The sequence below is a fragment of the Ascidiella aspersa genome, chromosome 8 (genome assembly GCF_963924565.1).
Source record: "Ascidiella aspersa chromosome 8, kaAscAspe10.2, whole genome shotgun sequence".
Classification (NCBI taxonomy): Eukaryota; Metazoa; Chordata; class Ascidiacea; order Phlebobranchia; family Ascidiidae; genus Ascidiella; species Ascidiella aspersa.
In genome coordinates this window covers 7,456,739-7,475,945 of record NC_139454.1, presented here as the reverse complement: position 1 = coordinate 7,475,945, position 19,207 = coordinate 7,456,739, and the positions used below count along the sequence as shown (strand labels likewise).

General features: G+C 38.9%; 1 protein-coding gene across 1 annotated transcript; it reads left to right on the top strand.

Annotated features, from left to right (window-relative positions):
* Positions 1 to 814: 814 nt before the first annotated feature.
* Positions 815 to 17,239, top strand: LOC146135600 (uncharacterized). Its single transcript, XM_083395793.1, has 6 exons — positions 815 to 944; positions 3,828 to 4,025; positions 6,414 to 6,626; positions 10,147 to 10,256; positions 13,216 to 13,314; positions 16,772 to 17,239. The coding sequence occupies exons 1-6, from the start codon at positions 933 to 935 to the stop codon at positions 16,938 to 16,940; spliced, it is 801 nt and encodes a 266-aa protein (XP_083251919.1). The 5' UTR covers positions 815 to 932; the 3' UTR covers positions 16,941 to 17,239.
* Positions 17,240 to 19,207: the final 1,968 nt, after the last annotated feature.

Genomic DNA, 19,207 nt, shown 5'->3' with positions numbered 1-19,207 from the left:
AGGAAGCGATACCGTGAAACGGCCTGTAAATGGAATTAGTATTCTCATGTTCAGGGACACAGTAAAGTTCTAAGCGACGCATGCCAGTGTGCCAAGAGGCGCTATAGCGCTAACAAACAAACGGCGGAGATTACAGGCACCACGAGGCCAATCCGCTTTTCGCCTTGCCCGGGATAGCGCCGAGAGCTTTCACGCTGTAATCTCTACCAAGAAGTGCGCGCCCAAATCTCCTGTGTGCGGCTTAAATACGATCGTGAGCGTCGGCCCCTGATGTCAACAGGCACCGGTGCGTTTTTTGGCGTTTCGCGTTTCAAGGCGCCGCCGCATCTTGGCCTAACGTTACTCGGAAAAGCTGATTTTCAGGCGAGGAGAGGCTTTATCACGCGAGCGTGCGCGTGGCTACGGTATTTTACATCAGTGTTTACTAATCAGGTGAATGGTTCATCACAGGAAGGATAACATTTTTGTAGGGGTCAACCAATTGAAAGAGGTGAATAAGGGTGAACCGTCAGAAATGGTTGATAGCTTGCGAGCAGGGCGGATATTCCGGGTGTTCAACCTGTTTCAGTATATATAGACGAGATAGTCTTATCACATCATGAAACAGGGGTGAAGGAAATCTGGAGATAGATGCTAGGGGTGAACAAAACGAAAAAAGTTTAAGAAGCACTGCTTTACAACCATTCCGTGTCTTGTAAACGACCTGACCCGACTCACTCCTTTTCTTGTTTGTTTTGAACAGGAATGTGCGGTAAGCAAAGGCTCGTGTAGAAATTGGGAAAAAATCTGCTGCTGCAGCTGCAATAACTTCTGTACAGCACACGCCGTCTTACAAAACTGCCGTATAAGCACAAGTGGCGTGATTTGGAACCGTACCGTTGTTGGCTTTTCGCTGAATAATCGCCCCAAAGATTCGTCGGCGTTTGGAAATCATGGAAACCCAGGTGAGGTGGAGACGAAAGTTCGATTTCTCGATTTTTATGCAGCGCAAGACCGCTGGTCGATATAATTTGAAAGGATTTAAAATAGGAGTCCATGGGTTCGAAACCTTCCCCCAAAAGAGCCACTAGTAGTGGTGACTTGCTTGTCTACGACAGCTGTACCACTGACGAGGCCTTGCTTTTTTCAGAAATATTTTGTTTTCAATTTGTGTTATTAGTCAACCGCCGGTCAGTTTTTGCGACCATTTGAAAAACAATCGTTTTTTTTTGGGAAGCAGTAAAACGGGAAAACGGGATGTGGATGCCATATTAAATGTCAAGACACAGCCGAGAAATATATAAGTGGAACTATATATAATGTAATCAAAGCGGGATAAAAAAAATCGCTTAATAACCGCATTAGAATTAAAGCAAAACTTAAAAAATCGACGAAAATATACATTACCGTACATTTAAAACAAAAAGGGTTCAACGTTAGAATACAAAGGGATTTAGAAAACGGAGGGTCGACCTAATTGCTTAAAATCTAAAGTAATATTCTGAGAAAGGTGTTCCCGGTCAGATCCGTGAGGGCCAAGTGTATTAGATTGCAATATGTTGCCTATTACGACTGCGTACCGTTGTTATTGATCTTGGTCCACAGAGCTCGCGTATTGCTGTCCGGGCAATTAAAGCCGACGTGGAAAAAGCGGTTTGGCCGGCACGGCTGTACGCAATTGCGTTTGCGGAGGCAATATGTCGTGCGCCAATCGGCAACGAATCGCATTTTATAATTGGCTGCTGAGGCCTAAAACCGCGCAATCAATAACTATCTGCCTTGTCAAGTTGTTGACCAACCAATCCGATTCCCGAAATTCGTCTTTGCTTTGTCGCAAACAACTGCTGAAAAACCGCTCCGAGCAAGCGCTATTGTTGCTGCTCCGCGTGACCGGAGATTCAGTCGAAAAGCGAATAATTAAATCATTTAATTAAGCCCTCCTTTCATAACGAGACGAGTTTTTGTGCGGTGCGAAATCGGCCAGCCGGCGACGTGGAAACAAGAATAGAACGCTAAAGGTTTTTTCTTCGTGAACCCACTTGTATAGAGCTGTGTGATGCCAAGTATAGGAACACACAGTAAGATTTATAAAGCAACAATACCCAAAGTAGTATTATGTAATACCCAACATTATGACCAACAACATAATGAAAACGAAACACGCCGTAGTCCAAACATTTCGGAATAAGTCTGAATCGAAATAAAATCTAAATAGCCCAAATAACATTTAAAGCCGTAGAGAGAGAATCTATTATCATGGGTCTTTCTAACGTCGGTCGTTCTGGTATCGACAGGTGAGCGCCGCTGTTTTGGCACCGGTTTGCCCTTATGGGTTAGCGTTGGGTAATGGGTGGTAAGAGGTGTTGACGGCTAACGATGATTTTTTGAAAGTACGTGGCTGGCGGAGATTAGAACATGGTAATTTTGCTTGACCCACGCGCACGGCACTTTACGACGTTTTAAAATGTCGTGAGAAATGGACTGTTTTGTGAAATGATTTTCATTTTACAATGTAGCGTTAAAAGATGCTAAAAATTGTACGCTACAGTTATTAACGATGATTTAATTATAATGCCTTATTCCTGGGGTTCGCCGTGTAAGCAGGGGCTGTGCCCTGTTTTAAATTAAAAGAACAGGTAACAAACGTCAAGGTTTGAAAACAGCACGTCTCTTTGAAATCCCGACTGATTTTCTTGGAAGGCGCTGCATCAAAATGTTTAGCAACACACGACGCCCTTTTTATAAACCGGAGCACTGAAGGTAAACATACGGCGGCGGTTGGCGCGTTTAAACAAATCGAAGCACCGTGATCGCTGCGCACTTTCTCCGCTGGCAAAATCCCCGGGCGAATCTCGGTATAAGCTCCTTAAACGGCCGCTCAACGTGACGGCCAAAGTTTGGGTGTCAATAAACACGCCAGAGCCGCGAGCGATAACCGCCGTTATGAAACTCGGCAGTTTGTTGGGAGCCTTACATCGACAGCATTACGGAAGGGAGAAACTGTAGGCCTTGAGCGCCAGTAAAGCGGTGCAATCTGGATGGGATCGCATGTAGGAAGCCGTAATCCCCTGGTTTTGGTTTGCTTTATCGTGTTTCATTGACGGGCCACCTCCGTGCACCTGTACGCCTGACGATTTCCTACATTCTGTTGGTATAAGCAACTTCACATTGAAGGGGATCTACAGTACCTTATGATTATTTAATTAAACATGCACACACAATAACACATATGTGTATGTCAACAACTGTGATCTAACCCTTCTGAAGCTGCTTTTTGACCAAATGATACGTAAGCTGTTTTTCCGGACCTTTTTCCAGATAACAGAAATATAGGGATGTCTTAAAATATCGAAGCCGGTGCCTGATATTAAGTGATAGTGTCCTAATCATGCAATACTCGGGTAGAATCGCTGCCAATTCGACACCAAATGAAATTGTGAAGTTTTTAGCCTTGGTTGGCGAACGTATTTTTTGTTTTGTTTTTGAAAGGTGAATTTTCAATCAAAAAAATTTAAGGCAAAATTTTCCTAATGAAACAGCAAATTCGAGTTTACTAACCTTAAGAATGCATATAATTACCATTGCACTTTACAAGTAGACAAATTTTGCCTATATATAGTCATAGTAATGACGTAACTTTTTATTAGATCAGACTGTTGTATACTTTTCTCTGGAATTATAAACTATGGGGTATCAGATTAAAATAAAAGTATTGACATCCCTCTCGCATTTATATAACCATCGAAACAATTGACTAGATCATGGTCGTGTCTTCTTCGTTATTGAACCTTACTTTTAGGGGCTTATGAACATGAAGGCCTAATTGAAATATTTTCTTTTCCCGACAGCTCGCCTCCACTATTTGGCTGCCTGCCTTCTACCCGCCAGCCTTGACGTATCATCACGACGTTTCGTCAGTGGGAAAGCCCCAGCAACAGCTGCTTCACCCCGTCCTGTCGGGACAGCCCCACCAGCCCCAGATGATCGTGTCACCCACCGGCGCCGCTGGCCACGTGATGTTGCACCCCGCTGCCGCCCCCCAGCAGGTGAGCGCCGAAATCGCTGTAGCGAAATTTGGCCTGTTCGAAAAATACAGTATTGCAAATTATACCTGAAAACAATTAAACTAAATGTTTAAAATTCCCGAGTTAAAAATTAGGATCAGACATTTATTTATTTTTTTCGACAAGTAGTGGACTTCATTAAGATACGCCCTTTTATATAAACTAAAAAATAATGCAGTGCTTCTCAAACTCTTTCATAATTTAACCCCTGATATAAAACTAAAGTTTATTTAAAAAGGTCGCCTGTTAAAAAGTAGCGACTGTGCGCGGGAGACGGGACTATTGATTATTACCGATCAAGCTTTTCATTTAAATATAATTTATTGTTTTTTGAGTTTTAAAGCAGTTACCCAGTGGTTTTAAAAATAGGATATTATGACTTAAGCGTGTCGTGTGGTGAAATACTTGTAGGCTTGCCCAAACGAAAAGCTGTCGTCCCAAAAATCACACCCTCAAAACTATATTGGCCTGCAGATTTCTCTAAAAAGGTTGTGATATAGGACTTGCGGTAGTTGTATATAAAACGTGACCTTTATAGCCATCCTGAATGTTTTTCCGTTGCTCTTTGAAACACCTTTTTGTATCAAGTTGCATTTGCATATTGCTATACTTGATTAGCGTAGGTTGAATTTGGTTTAAAAGTAGACACGACAAACGATGTTCACATTTACATAGTAGCTTTAGATTGCGCAAGACTTTAATCGCATACCATATTCTTTAGCCCTTTTTTCGCGGTCTTCGGGTTAGCCGCTTTAAACGTAAAAATACCCACAAAAATTCAAGCAGCACAACGTACAAAAATAGCACCCAAACAAGGTAGGAAAAATGGAGGAACGCACAACAAGACTTGAAAAGCAACAATATCTAAAGCAAAGAAATCTATAAAAAGTATACTTTAATACCAACGACATAATAAAGCCAAATACGCACTAATATCCACGACAGATTAAGAACTTAATCGATCGAATAAGACATAAACCTGTGGGAATAAGTCTTAAATTTATTTAGATAAGGCCTAAATGACCAAAATGGGTTTAGGACTTTCCGATTTAGACAATATTACGACTATAAGGTTTTGGTTTTGGGCTGATCTTTTTCTTATTTCGAACTGTGTTGTATTCCGACGTTAATGCCTATAGAGTCCAGGAAAAGGTTGCCGATTGTAAAGGGGCTTATGCAAACTGGCCGACTGTTGTCTGTCCTGATGAGCATATACGAGGCTCTCGATTCAAAATAGCGCGACCACGAGCTATTTAAATATCGCAGGAAGACCGGAGCATTTACGTAGGATGATACTGAGACGCTTCGGGCCAGCATAATGGCCACTGTAATAACAACGAACAGTTATAAATACGCCTGGGAGCTGATCCGTTGCTCTTTGTCCTATATCCGTATGTTATGCAAATGTTGAACTTAAGATATTGTTTTCAAAGATTTTGTTTTTCGAGACTTTTGTGGTAAGAAAGGCAGAACTATCGAAATCTGTCTACCGCACGAGTTAACCACTTTACTTTAAAACTAAAAAAAAGGAAATATAAACACACGAGTAAACATCTGAAACACAAACCAGGATTTAATTAAAGCGTTACCACAATATCTTTTCATGACGTTCGCTATTTCTCCCAGATATACATATATATGTTTTCCCTATCATTTTTACCTGGAGCTTACGGCGCAAGGACCTAGTTTAAAATTCTATATACGTGTCACCTCAGTCCGCACAGTTAAAATGGCTGCTGGTAAATAATTCAAACCGCCCACGGTCACTATTTTAGGGCCTCTTACCAATGTGTGTGAGCCACAGTACAAAACAAACAACTCAATTCCATCGGTCGTTTGGCACCAGGTCTATGGATAGAATCTTATAATTAAACAAAAACAAATAGTAAGTTCTGATTTAGAACAGAACCTAAAGGAAATATGTTTATAAGATAGAATTTTGTCCGTAAATCTAAACACGGTTTTTGCCTACACTGCATGGAGCCTTGTAATAGAATGTCTGAATAAAATTAAGGATGTTTCTGCAGCCAAGCCAGCAGTAAGATTCGACCACTTGACTCGGTCACACCAGTTCTACATTCAACTAAACTATATGCCATCACTGTAAAATTTAGAGATTGTAATAATCTACCTTGGGTTGCAAATTGGTAAAAAATTAAATTCCACCAACATAAGATTTACAGCGTGGAAATCTCCAGCCTGTGATCCTAAAAGCGTGGTAAAAGCCACCTAAACCAAACTTATTAAATAGAATTTTCCACCACTACCGTATGAGATTATTAGCGTGGAAATCTCCATCCTGTGATCGAAGTCCCCCTAAGCGGCAAAACAAATCGAGACACTAATCATTTTTTCACGTTCTCCCTTTAGATTCTTCCCGTTTTACCTCAAGAAGCCCAGGCGCATCTGCTGCCCTCCGGTGGCGACTACTTGTCGCCCAACCTCCTGCTACGCCACCTCCACTACGTGGCGCCCCATCACGCCGCCACCCCCAGCCCTGCACCCCCGGCGCCAACGACCACCCTATTCGACCCCAACTGCCAGCACGGCCTTACGACGCTCCAGCACATTTCCCAGATCACGGTAAGTCGCTTGTTTGTCTGCGTTTTGCACAGTAGCCGATGAATATTTAACTAATATCCTGGTGCATTGTGATTTCGGTTACAACACGTAACGTGCTGAATATAAACCACGTCAGGTTAACAGTATATAAAAAAATAATAATGTACAAGACATGGTATTTTACATTTTTTCTAGATTTTTTTAACAAATTTTGTTTTTCCTGTTCAAGCCATCATGTTTGCAAACGACCCACTTAAAGTCTTTTTAAATATCAGTCAAGTCTTTAGCCGTACATTTGTTACACTATTTTATTACCTACCCAATTGATTTAAGGCAATTTTGCATGGCAAACCCCCAAAACTAAACCTACAGTTTTTTTACTTATTATTTAATGTATTAGAAATCAAGGCAACCAATTTTTTTTCAATGTTATTTTGAATAAGTAACCTAATTCCGAGTTAGATAATAATTATTTAAACGACGGGCCGTTTTAACGAATTCAGACCAAATTTTTAGTCCAACAAATTATTTTAGAAACACAGAATTATTATGATTTTTTTTTAATTTGTGGAGGAACTCGATTTAATAAGTCCAATTTTTTTTTTCCAATTTGTGAAGAAACTTGGATTAAAATAAGTCCAGTTTTAGTTTCTTTGAGATTCGGCAACTATAACTAATTTGCAAAAAATATTTGCTTTTATTATTCCCAGCCGCCCAAATCTACATTCTGACCAGGTTCTTAAAATAACACCTGATCGTAGCCACAGCAGCTGTGTATTACGCTGATTAAACGTGAATTTACGCCCAAAGAGACGACGATAATCCCGCCGATAAAAACGACGGACACGTAGAAAATATTGGCCACGTTTGACCGGCCACCCGACCTTGCCACAACCAGCTTATTGTTCAGTCCGTTGGGATAACAGCCACGCATACACAGCGGCCGTTCTCTGTATATTTGTGTTTACGCTGTTCTTTTCGTACGAGACGCTTCGGGCCTTGGTTACTTTTCTGCATCCAGGTAGATTTAAATGCTTACACGCGCACCCGCATATTTATACACAGGGGCCCGCGTCATACGCTATTCCTGGCGCTTGCGTTTCGGTCCGAGTAATTTCGCGGACACTTGCCTGGTCGGCGACCTGCGCCCCCGGCAGTTGTGACGTCACCGCATACGTCATTCACATCCAAAACCTCTAAGATTTTTTATGTATTTTGCATTTGTATTTTACGCTCGTACTGTATAAACCTCAAAAGGAGTATTGCTGGAAAATATGGTTCAAATTCGATTGCCATCCTTGTTTTTGGCCGTTCGTTAAATATTGATTTGAATCTCATTTTTTCCACGTTTTGGTCAAAATTAAAACTGAACTCGACTTCGCCAAAACGGAATTCCTCTCAGTCAGTGGTTCTCAGTCTTTTCTAAATCGTTTTTATGGCGGACCCCTTTGCACTTTTTTATCGACCTACGGCCCCTTCTGTAAAATAATTTAAACTACCATAAAAATGATATTTTGCGCAATGAAAGAAATCATAAGATAAACAAATAGATAGAAAATTTTAAAAGATAGGTTCACTTGTTTTATTTATTCAGTTATTTAACTTGGGAAAAAAATTTTAGACAAAGATCGTTTAAATCGGAGACCACCTGATAACACTTACCGAATCCCACTTTGGGAACCAATGACCTGAGCGGTGGCAACAAGCTTGACATTTGATTAAAACGCGTGTCCTATCAGCCGGTCGCAGAAATTAACCCCGGGTCGGTTGGTTTTAAATTAGCGAGTGACGAAGCTCCATCTAAAGCAGATAAGCCTTATATCGCGTGCTGATCTGTATATTTGCGTTAAGGCGTTGCGTATACAAAGCCGCCGGTCGCATGCCGTGATTTCGAGAACCAGAAGATTGCGAAAGTTTTCGTTTTCGGTCGACAAATAAACACACCTGCGGAAAAATAATATGCACGTTGTCTGGAATCCGGTGATTATACACGCACGTCGCACGCGCACACGATACTTAATCTGTTTTTTTTTTACCTTCAAATTTTGCGAAGACCTATTCAAATCGCTTCATCAGTGTTACTGGCAATGCAAATGGTCTTATAAACATACAGGAATTACTTAATCTGTCAGAACATCTGACTATTGTCGTGTACCTCCAACTTTTTGACGACGTATCCATTATCCGGGTTTTTTTCTTTATCAGTATTGCTAACATTAAGAATTTAGGCCTTATAAACACACAGTAAATGTTCAGGATTGCTAACACTATGAATTTAGGCCTTATAAACATACAGTAAATATTCAGGATTGCTAACACTATGAATTTAGGCCTTATAAACACACAGTAAATGTTCAGGATTGCTAAGACTAAGAATTTAGGCCTTATGAACAAACATACAGTAAATACTTACTCTATAGTCGTTTAAAATCCGTAAAACGCAATCGCGAAAGTTTTCGTTTTGGTCGGCGAATAAACACACGTGCGGGAAAATATGCACGCTGTCCCAAATTCGAAGATTATACACGCACAGGACGCACGCACACACAGTCATATACTTAATCAGTGAGTTTAAACAGCTCTATTAGCTTTTGCGTATTTTCCTCCCAACTTTTCGAAGACGCATCCCATATCAAGGCGGTCTTTATCAGGTTTACTGCCAATGCAATTGGCCTAATAAACATACAGGGAATACTTACTGTACAGAACATTGTTGAAAATCTGTAAAACGCCATTGCTTTGTACGGGTTGTGCGAGCAACAACAAAACAGAACGAATCCACTTCGAAATCAACAGAATCAATCGCCGTTCTGTATTAAAAGGCAAGACACTTCAATTAATTCGTAAAAAGACTGTTTGTGTTAAACCAGCGTATTGAGGTTTGCTCGGAACGAATTGCATCCGTTTCAAAAATGCCACCCGCCGCCGCAGCGCCCTTGACTGCTGCCAAAACCCTCCCCTACCCCCTACGCATGTTTGTTGCGCCTGTCAGAACTGTCAAGGCGGTTTGACTAACGCCCACCGCAAATGCCTTGCAGATGGCACCCGACCATTTAGCAGCAGGAATACGCGGACTATATACGGCAAAAGTACCAAATCTGCTAATAGTTTTTGTGATGTAACCCTTTTTATTGTTGGCTTTTGTTTTTTATTTGCTTTTGCGTCTTGTTTTAATAAACTTTGCTTAAAATCCTACCTACTGTTTTTTTTATAAATAGTTTAAATTAGTGATTTTCAACCTTAAAAGAACCTTTCGCACTTTGTTATTTCGGAAAATTTTAATCCGCACGAAACACGCACAGTAAGTTGCAACTTTAGTTTTTCTTATTTGTGAAATAATAACGAAAGGCTTTGTGTATCAAAACCGAGCCTTAACCGATATAAAGCAGAAAACTTAAACTGTAATGAACCACTGTTAGACTAAATTTCACCCCCTTATATGATTACTGTGTTACTGTGGCACACGTAAGTTTTTGTGAAAATTAGGACAAGAGCGTTTCGTCGTGCTTCGCAATTTCACACCTTTTCTTTCGCTTTCCAGATGCAAAGCAAGTTGGCAGGCGACCCCGCCTCTGTAGCCTTCGCTCTGCACAAAACCCAGCAGCAGCAGCGACGGAAAAAAGTCTCCCCGTCTGCCAAGCGTAGAAGCAGGTGCGGAAACGTCTGTTTTTTATAGTAATTTTTTACGGGAATTGTAATTTTGTAGGCCGTATGTGGGACCAAATATATATTCACAGTACAAGAGAACCTACAAAAACAAATTGAGCAATCCCTAATTGCATTTACTGTTCCCAAAAATTTTATGTTTTTATAGAAATAAATTGTGGTATTAAAAAAAAAACTCGGAAAAAAGTCTCCCCGTCAGCCAAACGTCGAAGCAGGTGCGAAAACATCTGTTTTCGATAGTAGTTTTTTAGGTGGATCGTTATTTGGCCAAAAATTTATGGGACCAAATATCATTCACAAAAACAAGAAAAATAAAACAAAAAAAATTGTTTACATTTACTGTTCCAAAATTCATTTTATTTTTATGAAAATAAATTATGATTTAAAGAAAAAACTCGTTCTTTTACTCAATAAACGCGCTACATAAGAAAAAGTGAGAAATCCATTTATTAGATTTTTTTACTTTTTTTAACTCGATATTCTTTGTGTTGCATTACAACTGATCCCAAAATAAATCGCATCTTCTAAAAAGGCAGTCTAAAAATAATCTTGTCTCGTCATGGATGGATAAAAAATAAAATGTGATCTTTCCAAACAAAAGCGCTTGCTCCGACAAGCTGCAAAAAGATCGGAAGTCCGATACAGTGCTCGTTATCGCGGCCGATCTCAACGCGTTTGCGTCACTTTTGCCCATTTCCGAAGCGTTTTTGCGGTCGAAGTTCGCGGGTCGATCAAATTCGCCGTAATCGCCCGTCTTAATGCCCTTCGCGGTTTTCGAGCCGGTTTTGGAAGCGGCCGGCTCCTTTTGTAGACCACCCCAGCGGTTCGAAAACCAGGCCGGCCGATTTTGCGACCGCAATGTTGATTAAAAAATTATTAGTTCATAAGAGGGGTAAAACCATGATAATCACTTGCTTACAGACTAGAGGCTGTAGGTTGTTTTTTATCGTGTTTTTGCTCGCACTTTATCTTTTATGTTTTTCCATTTATATTCTACGAGCATTGGGTGTCATTCACCATCCCAAGGGAGATTTAAATAGGTCGCCCAAAAATTGGTTAACAGTTGCAGATACCAGAAAAGCTGCTTTTAATTATTAGAAAGTGATAAGGTTTTACAACCGAAAGCATTGGTAAATATACACGCGTGACCCTTTCTGAAATATCGTAATGTACACTATAGTAAGTGTTGGGCAGGTAGGAGGTTACTTTTTACCAATCATTTTCAATTTTAGGTAGAGATATAGATGCTATAAATTGTTCGGCTATAATTAATTATATGTATTAAGGTGATTAGAGATAAATCACTTTTCGCTTATGTTTGCATACCAGAAGCACTGCTAGTGTTAAGAGTATGCCAGTTTGGCAATAGGCCCCCTTTGGCAATTTTTAGTTTCCTGAATTAAAACACTATACACTAAAGAATATGTTAAAAAAAAACGGACCCGGCGCTTTTCTCTAATGGCCTTGTAAACTGGCCCTACTATTACCGACTTGCGACGCTTATCGACATAAACGGTTTTGCCGATCGCGCCATTATGCCGACTTTTGTGAGGTCAACGTTTTTTTAGAAAAAGTATGGCGGCAAATCTTTGAGCCGAAAATAAAAAATCCGCTCATTTTTTTTGACTGGGCAAATTGTTCGCGACAGCTTTCAACGCAGATTCCTCGTTTTGCGTTAAACAACACTATTTACAATATACGTAAACAAACGGATTCTTTCGATAGCGCATCTATGCGGGCTGTTTTACGGTAAAAAAAAAGTTGTCGATAATTCGATACAATTTGTCTTTGTATAGTGCCACCTTATTACCATATTTACAATTAGACAGATACGGCTATTTACAAAGAACAGAAACTTCAAGTAACCGTTTGGACAAGTAAACATGACTCAAATGCTCTCAACAAAGTTCCTTGAAATTTTACACGCAAAAAAGGTGATATGTCAGCCAAACGGGTAAAACGATAACACAATTAATGAAAAGCGAAAACGTGCGAGTGTGCCAATACAAAATGCAGTCCATCTAAAATTTAAAAATGAATGCTGCATTCAATTGCTCGTTTAATAATTAATGTTGATGTTGTCAAGTGATTAATAATACCGACGTATTGCATTACGAAGCGACTCATTTATGGTGCCCATACGTCTGAAATGCAACTCTCTCTATATGATGGCGTTAAAATTCACGACAGAATTTTTTGCAACCCCATAAACCAGGAACCTAAAACGTTCCCTTCTTTTTAAAAAAAAATGTAAACATTTGAAAACCCCACCTTTGTACTTGTAAAAGTCACTTTTTGTACATACCTTGCATCGGCGATCATTTTCTTTTTTTTAATAAGGCGCGGCATAATTTTGCAAACAAAGCTGCTTCACCCAAACTGTGGTAAGGCAGTGTGTAAATATCTTTTTATGATCAGAGTATGAATAGCATGCATTAAAGTCTCGAACATACCTACTTGACTGTATTTCCAGTTGTAATATGAAATGACAATTTTACAAGTTACAAAAGTTCAGCGGCACACTTAAAGGTCCTTCTAGACCAGGGGTTCTTAACCTTTTTATGGTCGTGACCCACTTTTGTTTTGAAAATATTCCGTGGCTTACTTCTCAGATTTCTGCCTAAATCGGTTTTAATCCACTAAAATGTGTAAGAAATCAATAATAACTTCAAAATGTGAGAAGAAGGACATTTTATTATAACCCACCAATAACGCCACTGTTAATGCGAAGCTTGAGAATGTACTGTAAAATCATTAAGCAAATAAACTAAAAGCTTCTCAGACTTAACAATTTCCAAATGTTCCTGTGGCCCACCGGTTTAAGAACACGCTCTGGGCAGACTGGTATGCCGCGGAATAAAGTTTAAGAACCACTGCATTACATCGTCGCCACTCAACCGCTGCTTAAAAAGCATCATTCAAATTCCCGCCATTGTCTTTGCAGGTTACGCTTGATCGCCTTCCTTGAAGCGAAAAAGGAAAAATGCAGGATGACGTCGACCGGTGGCGACCTGGATAAGTCAGACAGCCGGATATCCGAAAGGTAAGCTTAGCGTTTAACCAATTTGCATTCAGGCGCTTGCCGCTATATGCTTAATAGCGCTATGCGTTAATCATTGAATGGCGTGATGGCCTCTCTAAGGTCCGTGCGCTGCAACAGCAAGCCATTTTGCGTAAAAGCATTTACTTATACCCATTTTACGCAGAAGTATTTACTGCTCCCTAATACCAATTTGCGCAGTAGCATTTTACTGTAGCAACAACTGAATGTGACATTTTCCTTGCACTTTGTGAAAAAAGACACTTGCTTTGAAAGTGACCATTTTTTACTATCATGTCCGTTTAAAAACGTACAATGTGAGTAAAAACGAGGTTTAATTTATAAATTGCCTAATAAGAAGAATTATATATGACACAGGGATGTATTACTTTTCTTATCTGGTATTACAGTTCTTATCAAGGTTATTTGCGCAATTTTAGGGTAAATATTTGTTCCGCATCCTTTGGTCAACACTCTATCCAAGCTTTACCAATATTAATGTCAATTGGCCATAGGGGCGTGACAAATTAAATAATTTGTTAACGAGTAAAATGTTAATCCACACTATACCAAATGAAAAGAAAATCATTTGCAATACGATAAAATACATTTGTGCATTAGAAATTTAGCAAGTATGTGTGTAAGTGCACACTTTGGAAAAAATAACTTTTACTAATAAAGCATAATAGCTATTGTTTGGCGTGCAGTAAGACAGTTGCGCAATGCAACAGTATAGAACTGTATTGTATGGTTGCAATAGTGAAGGACAATGGTGTGCCGTAAATATTTGATATTGGTGTGCCACTAGCTGAAAAAATTAACTCACTGCATACCTGAGCGTTGAGCTCAATTAAAAACGTATACTTAAAGTAACTACCACGCCTCAAAAGTTGACTTAACTTCGACAGGGAGAAAGTCGCTCAATTACTGACGAAAACTTTGCGGCGGCGGCTCAAAAAGCGGTATCTTTTCCAACCGCGTTCAGTGCCATTCCGTGGCTTTTGTAAGCAGACTTAGACAACTAGATTTATTTTAGCTTTTTAAAATTAGATTAGAATTAGATCGTTTTGAGTTTTCTCAAATTAGAGTAGAATTACCGAATTCTTAAAAAAACAAATTTCAACTAGAATTTGAACTAGAATAACATTTAATTATTTACATTCAATTTAATTTAATCGCAAATTATTCTTATAAGAACGCGTAAGTTAACTATGCTATATGTCTTTGCTAATTTTATGCTGTTTTATGCTTTTTAGACTGTAATATTTACGTAAGTCGGTCTAACCAAAGAGTTTTAATTGAAATTCTGTGTTTGTTAACTGAAAGACTAAAATGCCTTTGGACAAACTAGAACTTTTTGACACATCCGAGTTAGATTAGAACTAGAATAAGAGCACACAGGCAATTCACAAATTAGATTAGAACTAGAATCAGTCGCATTTTGCTATAATTCAATGAATTAGAAAACTAGAATTATTTAGCTGTCCAAGTCTGTTTGTAAGTGGTTTTGTAAACGGGCCAAGTGCATCCTGTCCGTACAGCAACCGTCTGCTAAACGAGCTTTGCCAGCAAAACGACAGCCGGCGTTAATTCTGTTGCCGTTGTTGTTGCTGCTTTCGAGTTCCCAATTTTGCGTCGCCCGCAAATTGCTTTGCGGCGGCAGTAGCGACCCGCCAGGTGCACTTAATTTCGTTTAGCCTTGAACTGCGACTTGCTACCTGTTTTTCTCCCCCTCCCCACAAAAGGGTCGTCTGTTGATTGAAAGTCTGCTTCGCTTTGATTTGCCCCTTAAGCACTGAGTTTTTCATTTTCACGAAAGAAACGTTGACTGCAGTCATTGGGACAAAGGAACTTGAAAGTTTGGCTTTAAATTTGATAAATTTGACTTGGGATTGAAATTTAATTTTGCGTGTATTAATTCGATTGTCTGAAGTTATTAGAATTTCAGCCATTTGTTTGTTTATTTAGTCTCCAACAAAATAATTATATTGTCTAATTTGGCTCCATTCACCTATATTGTAATCCATATATTCAGTTTTTTTTTTTGAACAACTCATTATACTGCTCTTAATCTAAATTATAAAATATTTCTAAATTGGTTTTAAAGTTGTGGATTAGGTTTTTAATTTTCAGCTAAACTTGTTCTTATATACTGAGGCAGAACATATAGAGCAGTGGTTCCCAAACTGTGGTACGCGTACCACCGGTGGTACGCGAGAGTCTTTTAGGTGGTACGCGACTACGTATAAATTTTGCGAAAACTTTTCAAGGCATACGTATAAATTTGCGAAAACTTTCAGATTGGGTAATTAGCAATGTTGTGTTTCAGTTACCTTTAATTTGAGGTTTTGCACGTTTATGACGTAACACTTAACTGGTTCCACATAATAAAACGTTAATTGCTAGCTGGTTTGTAGTAATGAACTAATAGCAGCAGTGTAGTATGCCGTATGTATAATGATATTTCAATCATATTGAACTACTGTAATTTCTTTTAAAATAGAGGGTCAGTGCGAGAACTAAAGGAACATGTCTAAAACGAAAGTACAGTCATCTACATCGATCGCATTAAAACTATTGGTTGGGTTTTGCTTAATTTATGGCTTTTATGTCTTCTTGGAATGACACTTGCTAAACTTTAATACAGCTACATGCTCATTTTCCTATATATATGCTAAAATAGTTATAGTTTGGTTCCAGTCAGATGTAACTTGGCTAGGTGGTACATGAACACTGTACACAAGCTTAAAATGGTACGTGAGAAAAAAAGTTTGGGAATCACTGATATAGAGCCTAAAACTTTTTTGAACTAGCAATGATCCTACTGGTTTTGATCTGCGATGTTAAAGGGCCATGGCGTTGCCTTTCTGATCGATAGACAGTCCGTTAAGGGGCCGCTTTGCAAAACCTTCTTAAGTCAGTTAATGCCAGGGCCGTAAACTCGTGGTAATTCTAAAACACGAGAAAACAGTAAATGTTCAGTAAACGTACAGCCACATGTTAACGACCCCGTGTAAACATTTAATTCCCGAAAATTTTCAAGGGGACGCAACATGATTCAGTAAGCGAAAACAAGCCTTGAAATAATACGAAAAAATGTGACGTGGACCAAAACGTTGTAGTAGCTAACACAGAAATAAAGTAGAGCCTATAGTTCCGCCACTATCTTACATTTACTGTTTTTTTAATGTTTGAAATAAAACCTTGCCTTAATTTACCTTTGACTGCCGACTTTTTTCGTGTGTAATAAGTCTTTACGTTTTTATCTCAATTGTAAAATATTTTAATGAATAAACGAGGGCACCTCACCTATTCCTTCACTTCCCAGTTTGTCAAAACAAGGATAATTACAGTTTTCTCAAGTCTTCTAATTATGTGGATTTAATATTGTTATTATTTTGACAGCGCCTTTCATTCCAGACGTTGCTTTTTTTTTTCATGCGTCTCTTTTTCCTTTCAGTTTCACCGAAAGCGGCGAGGTCAGTCCGAAGTCGTTCGCGCCCTCCGACACGTCAATATGCGGTGACGAAACGCTGACGTCACGCGTCCAGGCCACCCCGAGCCCCGATTGCGGCGACCCCTTTGCTCTACCCTTTTCCGCCACCCAGCGGTTGGTGGCAGGGCTATGAAGTGTTTTTTTTTATAACCACTCATAGGCGATTTTTGTCGACTTTGCAAAAATGCTGTAAGTCTTTTGTTTTTTGGCTTTAATAAGAGAAAATGTGACACGTACTGGCAAGGCCTATTGGGAAAGAGTCCTTTGAATGACACTTGTGCGAACAATCCCCGCTATATAGTCAATAACTTGGAAGTTCAATACATTGGAATTTAAATCACAAACTCCTTTCCGAGTCGTATGTTAAAGTGATTACCGTCGCACCCAATTTGGTGGTTTACTAAGTCGGCACTTTTGGGCACTCACTCCGGTCGTTTTGCAGAAACTGGATGTACGCTTTATAAAGCGAGACCTTTCCGTAGCTCCAAAAAGTGCTGCCTAAAATCATGGATAGTAATTTTAAAAGGACCATGCTTGCGTAATTATTATGCTAACTTAAGCGTTCCACGCCAAAATTCATTTTTCTATTAGGCAATTTCATACAATAGACATCATTTCATTTCTCATACGCAGACCCAATTCGTCAACCGCGAACGGCAATCTTACAACAAACGTTTTTGCCGTCAACTGCCGAACTTTGTTAAAGACTAGATAATTAGACAACGACAGTTTCAATTTTTTAAGAGTTGCACTGCTTTCTGTTTGTTTTTACACCGCCTGATGACAGCGCAATAAAAAGTTTGTTTTTCTTGCCATCCGGCCCCTTCAAAACCTATAAACTGTTGATAAATGTCAGGAACGTGTACTTCGTAAGAAAATCATCGGATGTTTATAATTATTCAGTCGCTATATGTTGACCAATTGCGGAAACTAGCAGGTTGTTGCTGTAAGACCTAAACCTTTTGGAAATTTTACTATTTAAGCACTTTTGGTCGATAAAAGTTCAATTTGGCGAAACGATTTAGCAACTGCAGTTTACATGCGGGTACAAAACTGTTTACACACTTCTTTGAAATTTTGAGCTATTTTTTATCCGCAACAGTTTCACCTTATTTTTTTTTATGTATTATGATTTTCGGTTGTTCAGCAAAATGTGTAACGTCGCACTCGCAAAAACTGAACTCTATTCCTCTTTCTACTGTATTTTATCACAATTTTTTCCGAATCGATTTTTGTGTTTTTGTCCGTAATTTTTTCGGTGTTGCCGTTTGATATTTTGTTTCAATTTTTCGCTTTGCGCAATACTTAACCGAAAAGTAAACAGATCAATCTAAAACAGTTCCTTTCGCTGTGAGTTTTTATTTTTAACGTGCGATTTCGTTGTTATTTTTAAGTAAGAGGCCTGTCCCCAAAACGCCACAATTGTTTTGCGTTTTTTAGTCCTACGTTTAAGTCTTTTCTGAGCAAATTTGCTGCCTACAATGGTTTGCACTGTTCTTTGTACTGCAGAAAGTCCGAATGGCGTGTGTTTGAATGCAAACGATATTTTTTGTGAATTGGTTCTACGTTTTACTGTCCTTTCTCGATATTTCTTTTATTTCGGTTTTGCTATAACGTCCTATTTGTATATTCTTCATTAAAGAATAAACTCGCGCACAGATTATTAAATATATTTGTTTTGATTTTCGAGTTAGTTTACCTCAGCAAAGTTATTTTTCAGGATTTAGAGCTGTAAGCAAAAATTGCAGGATGGCATTCACGCTAACCTTTGCCGCCACCCAGCGATTGGAGTCAGGGCTATCAACTTGAATTAGTTTGTTTCACACGCATTGTTGTTCAACTGCGCGTAATTATTTTTTTAATTGTGTTTTTCCCTAAAAAATGAGGAAAATATAACTGTACTTTATAAAGTAGGCTACTACTCTCAAGGAAAGAAACGTCTAAACAAAACTTGTGTGGCTTAAAAACGTGCTGTTCGACAATGCATCACGGCTTAGTGTAAAAAAGCAAAGTTATTCATGAGCATTACGCTCTACGGTCTACGCGATAATAACTGTACCAGGTCATATAGTTTTAGAGATAGGCCTATACAGGATTAGGAAATTTTTTCTTTATGGGACTTTTAAATGCAAACGTTATTTGAAATATGGGATACGTTATGGCGGATACGTTTTTTGGATTCTATTTTTATCTGTTTTAAATATTACAGGTAAACTAGCATAGTATTGTAAACTTCTGTAATACGGGAACACTACCAAACGGTGTTCCGGGAAAATTAATACCCCAAAAATTAAATTGGTAGTCTTGTGTTAATGATTATAAAACGCAATATTGATACCGATATTTCTAAAAGGAGTTATTAGTTAAATGACTTCTAAAAGATTTATTATTTAAATGACT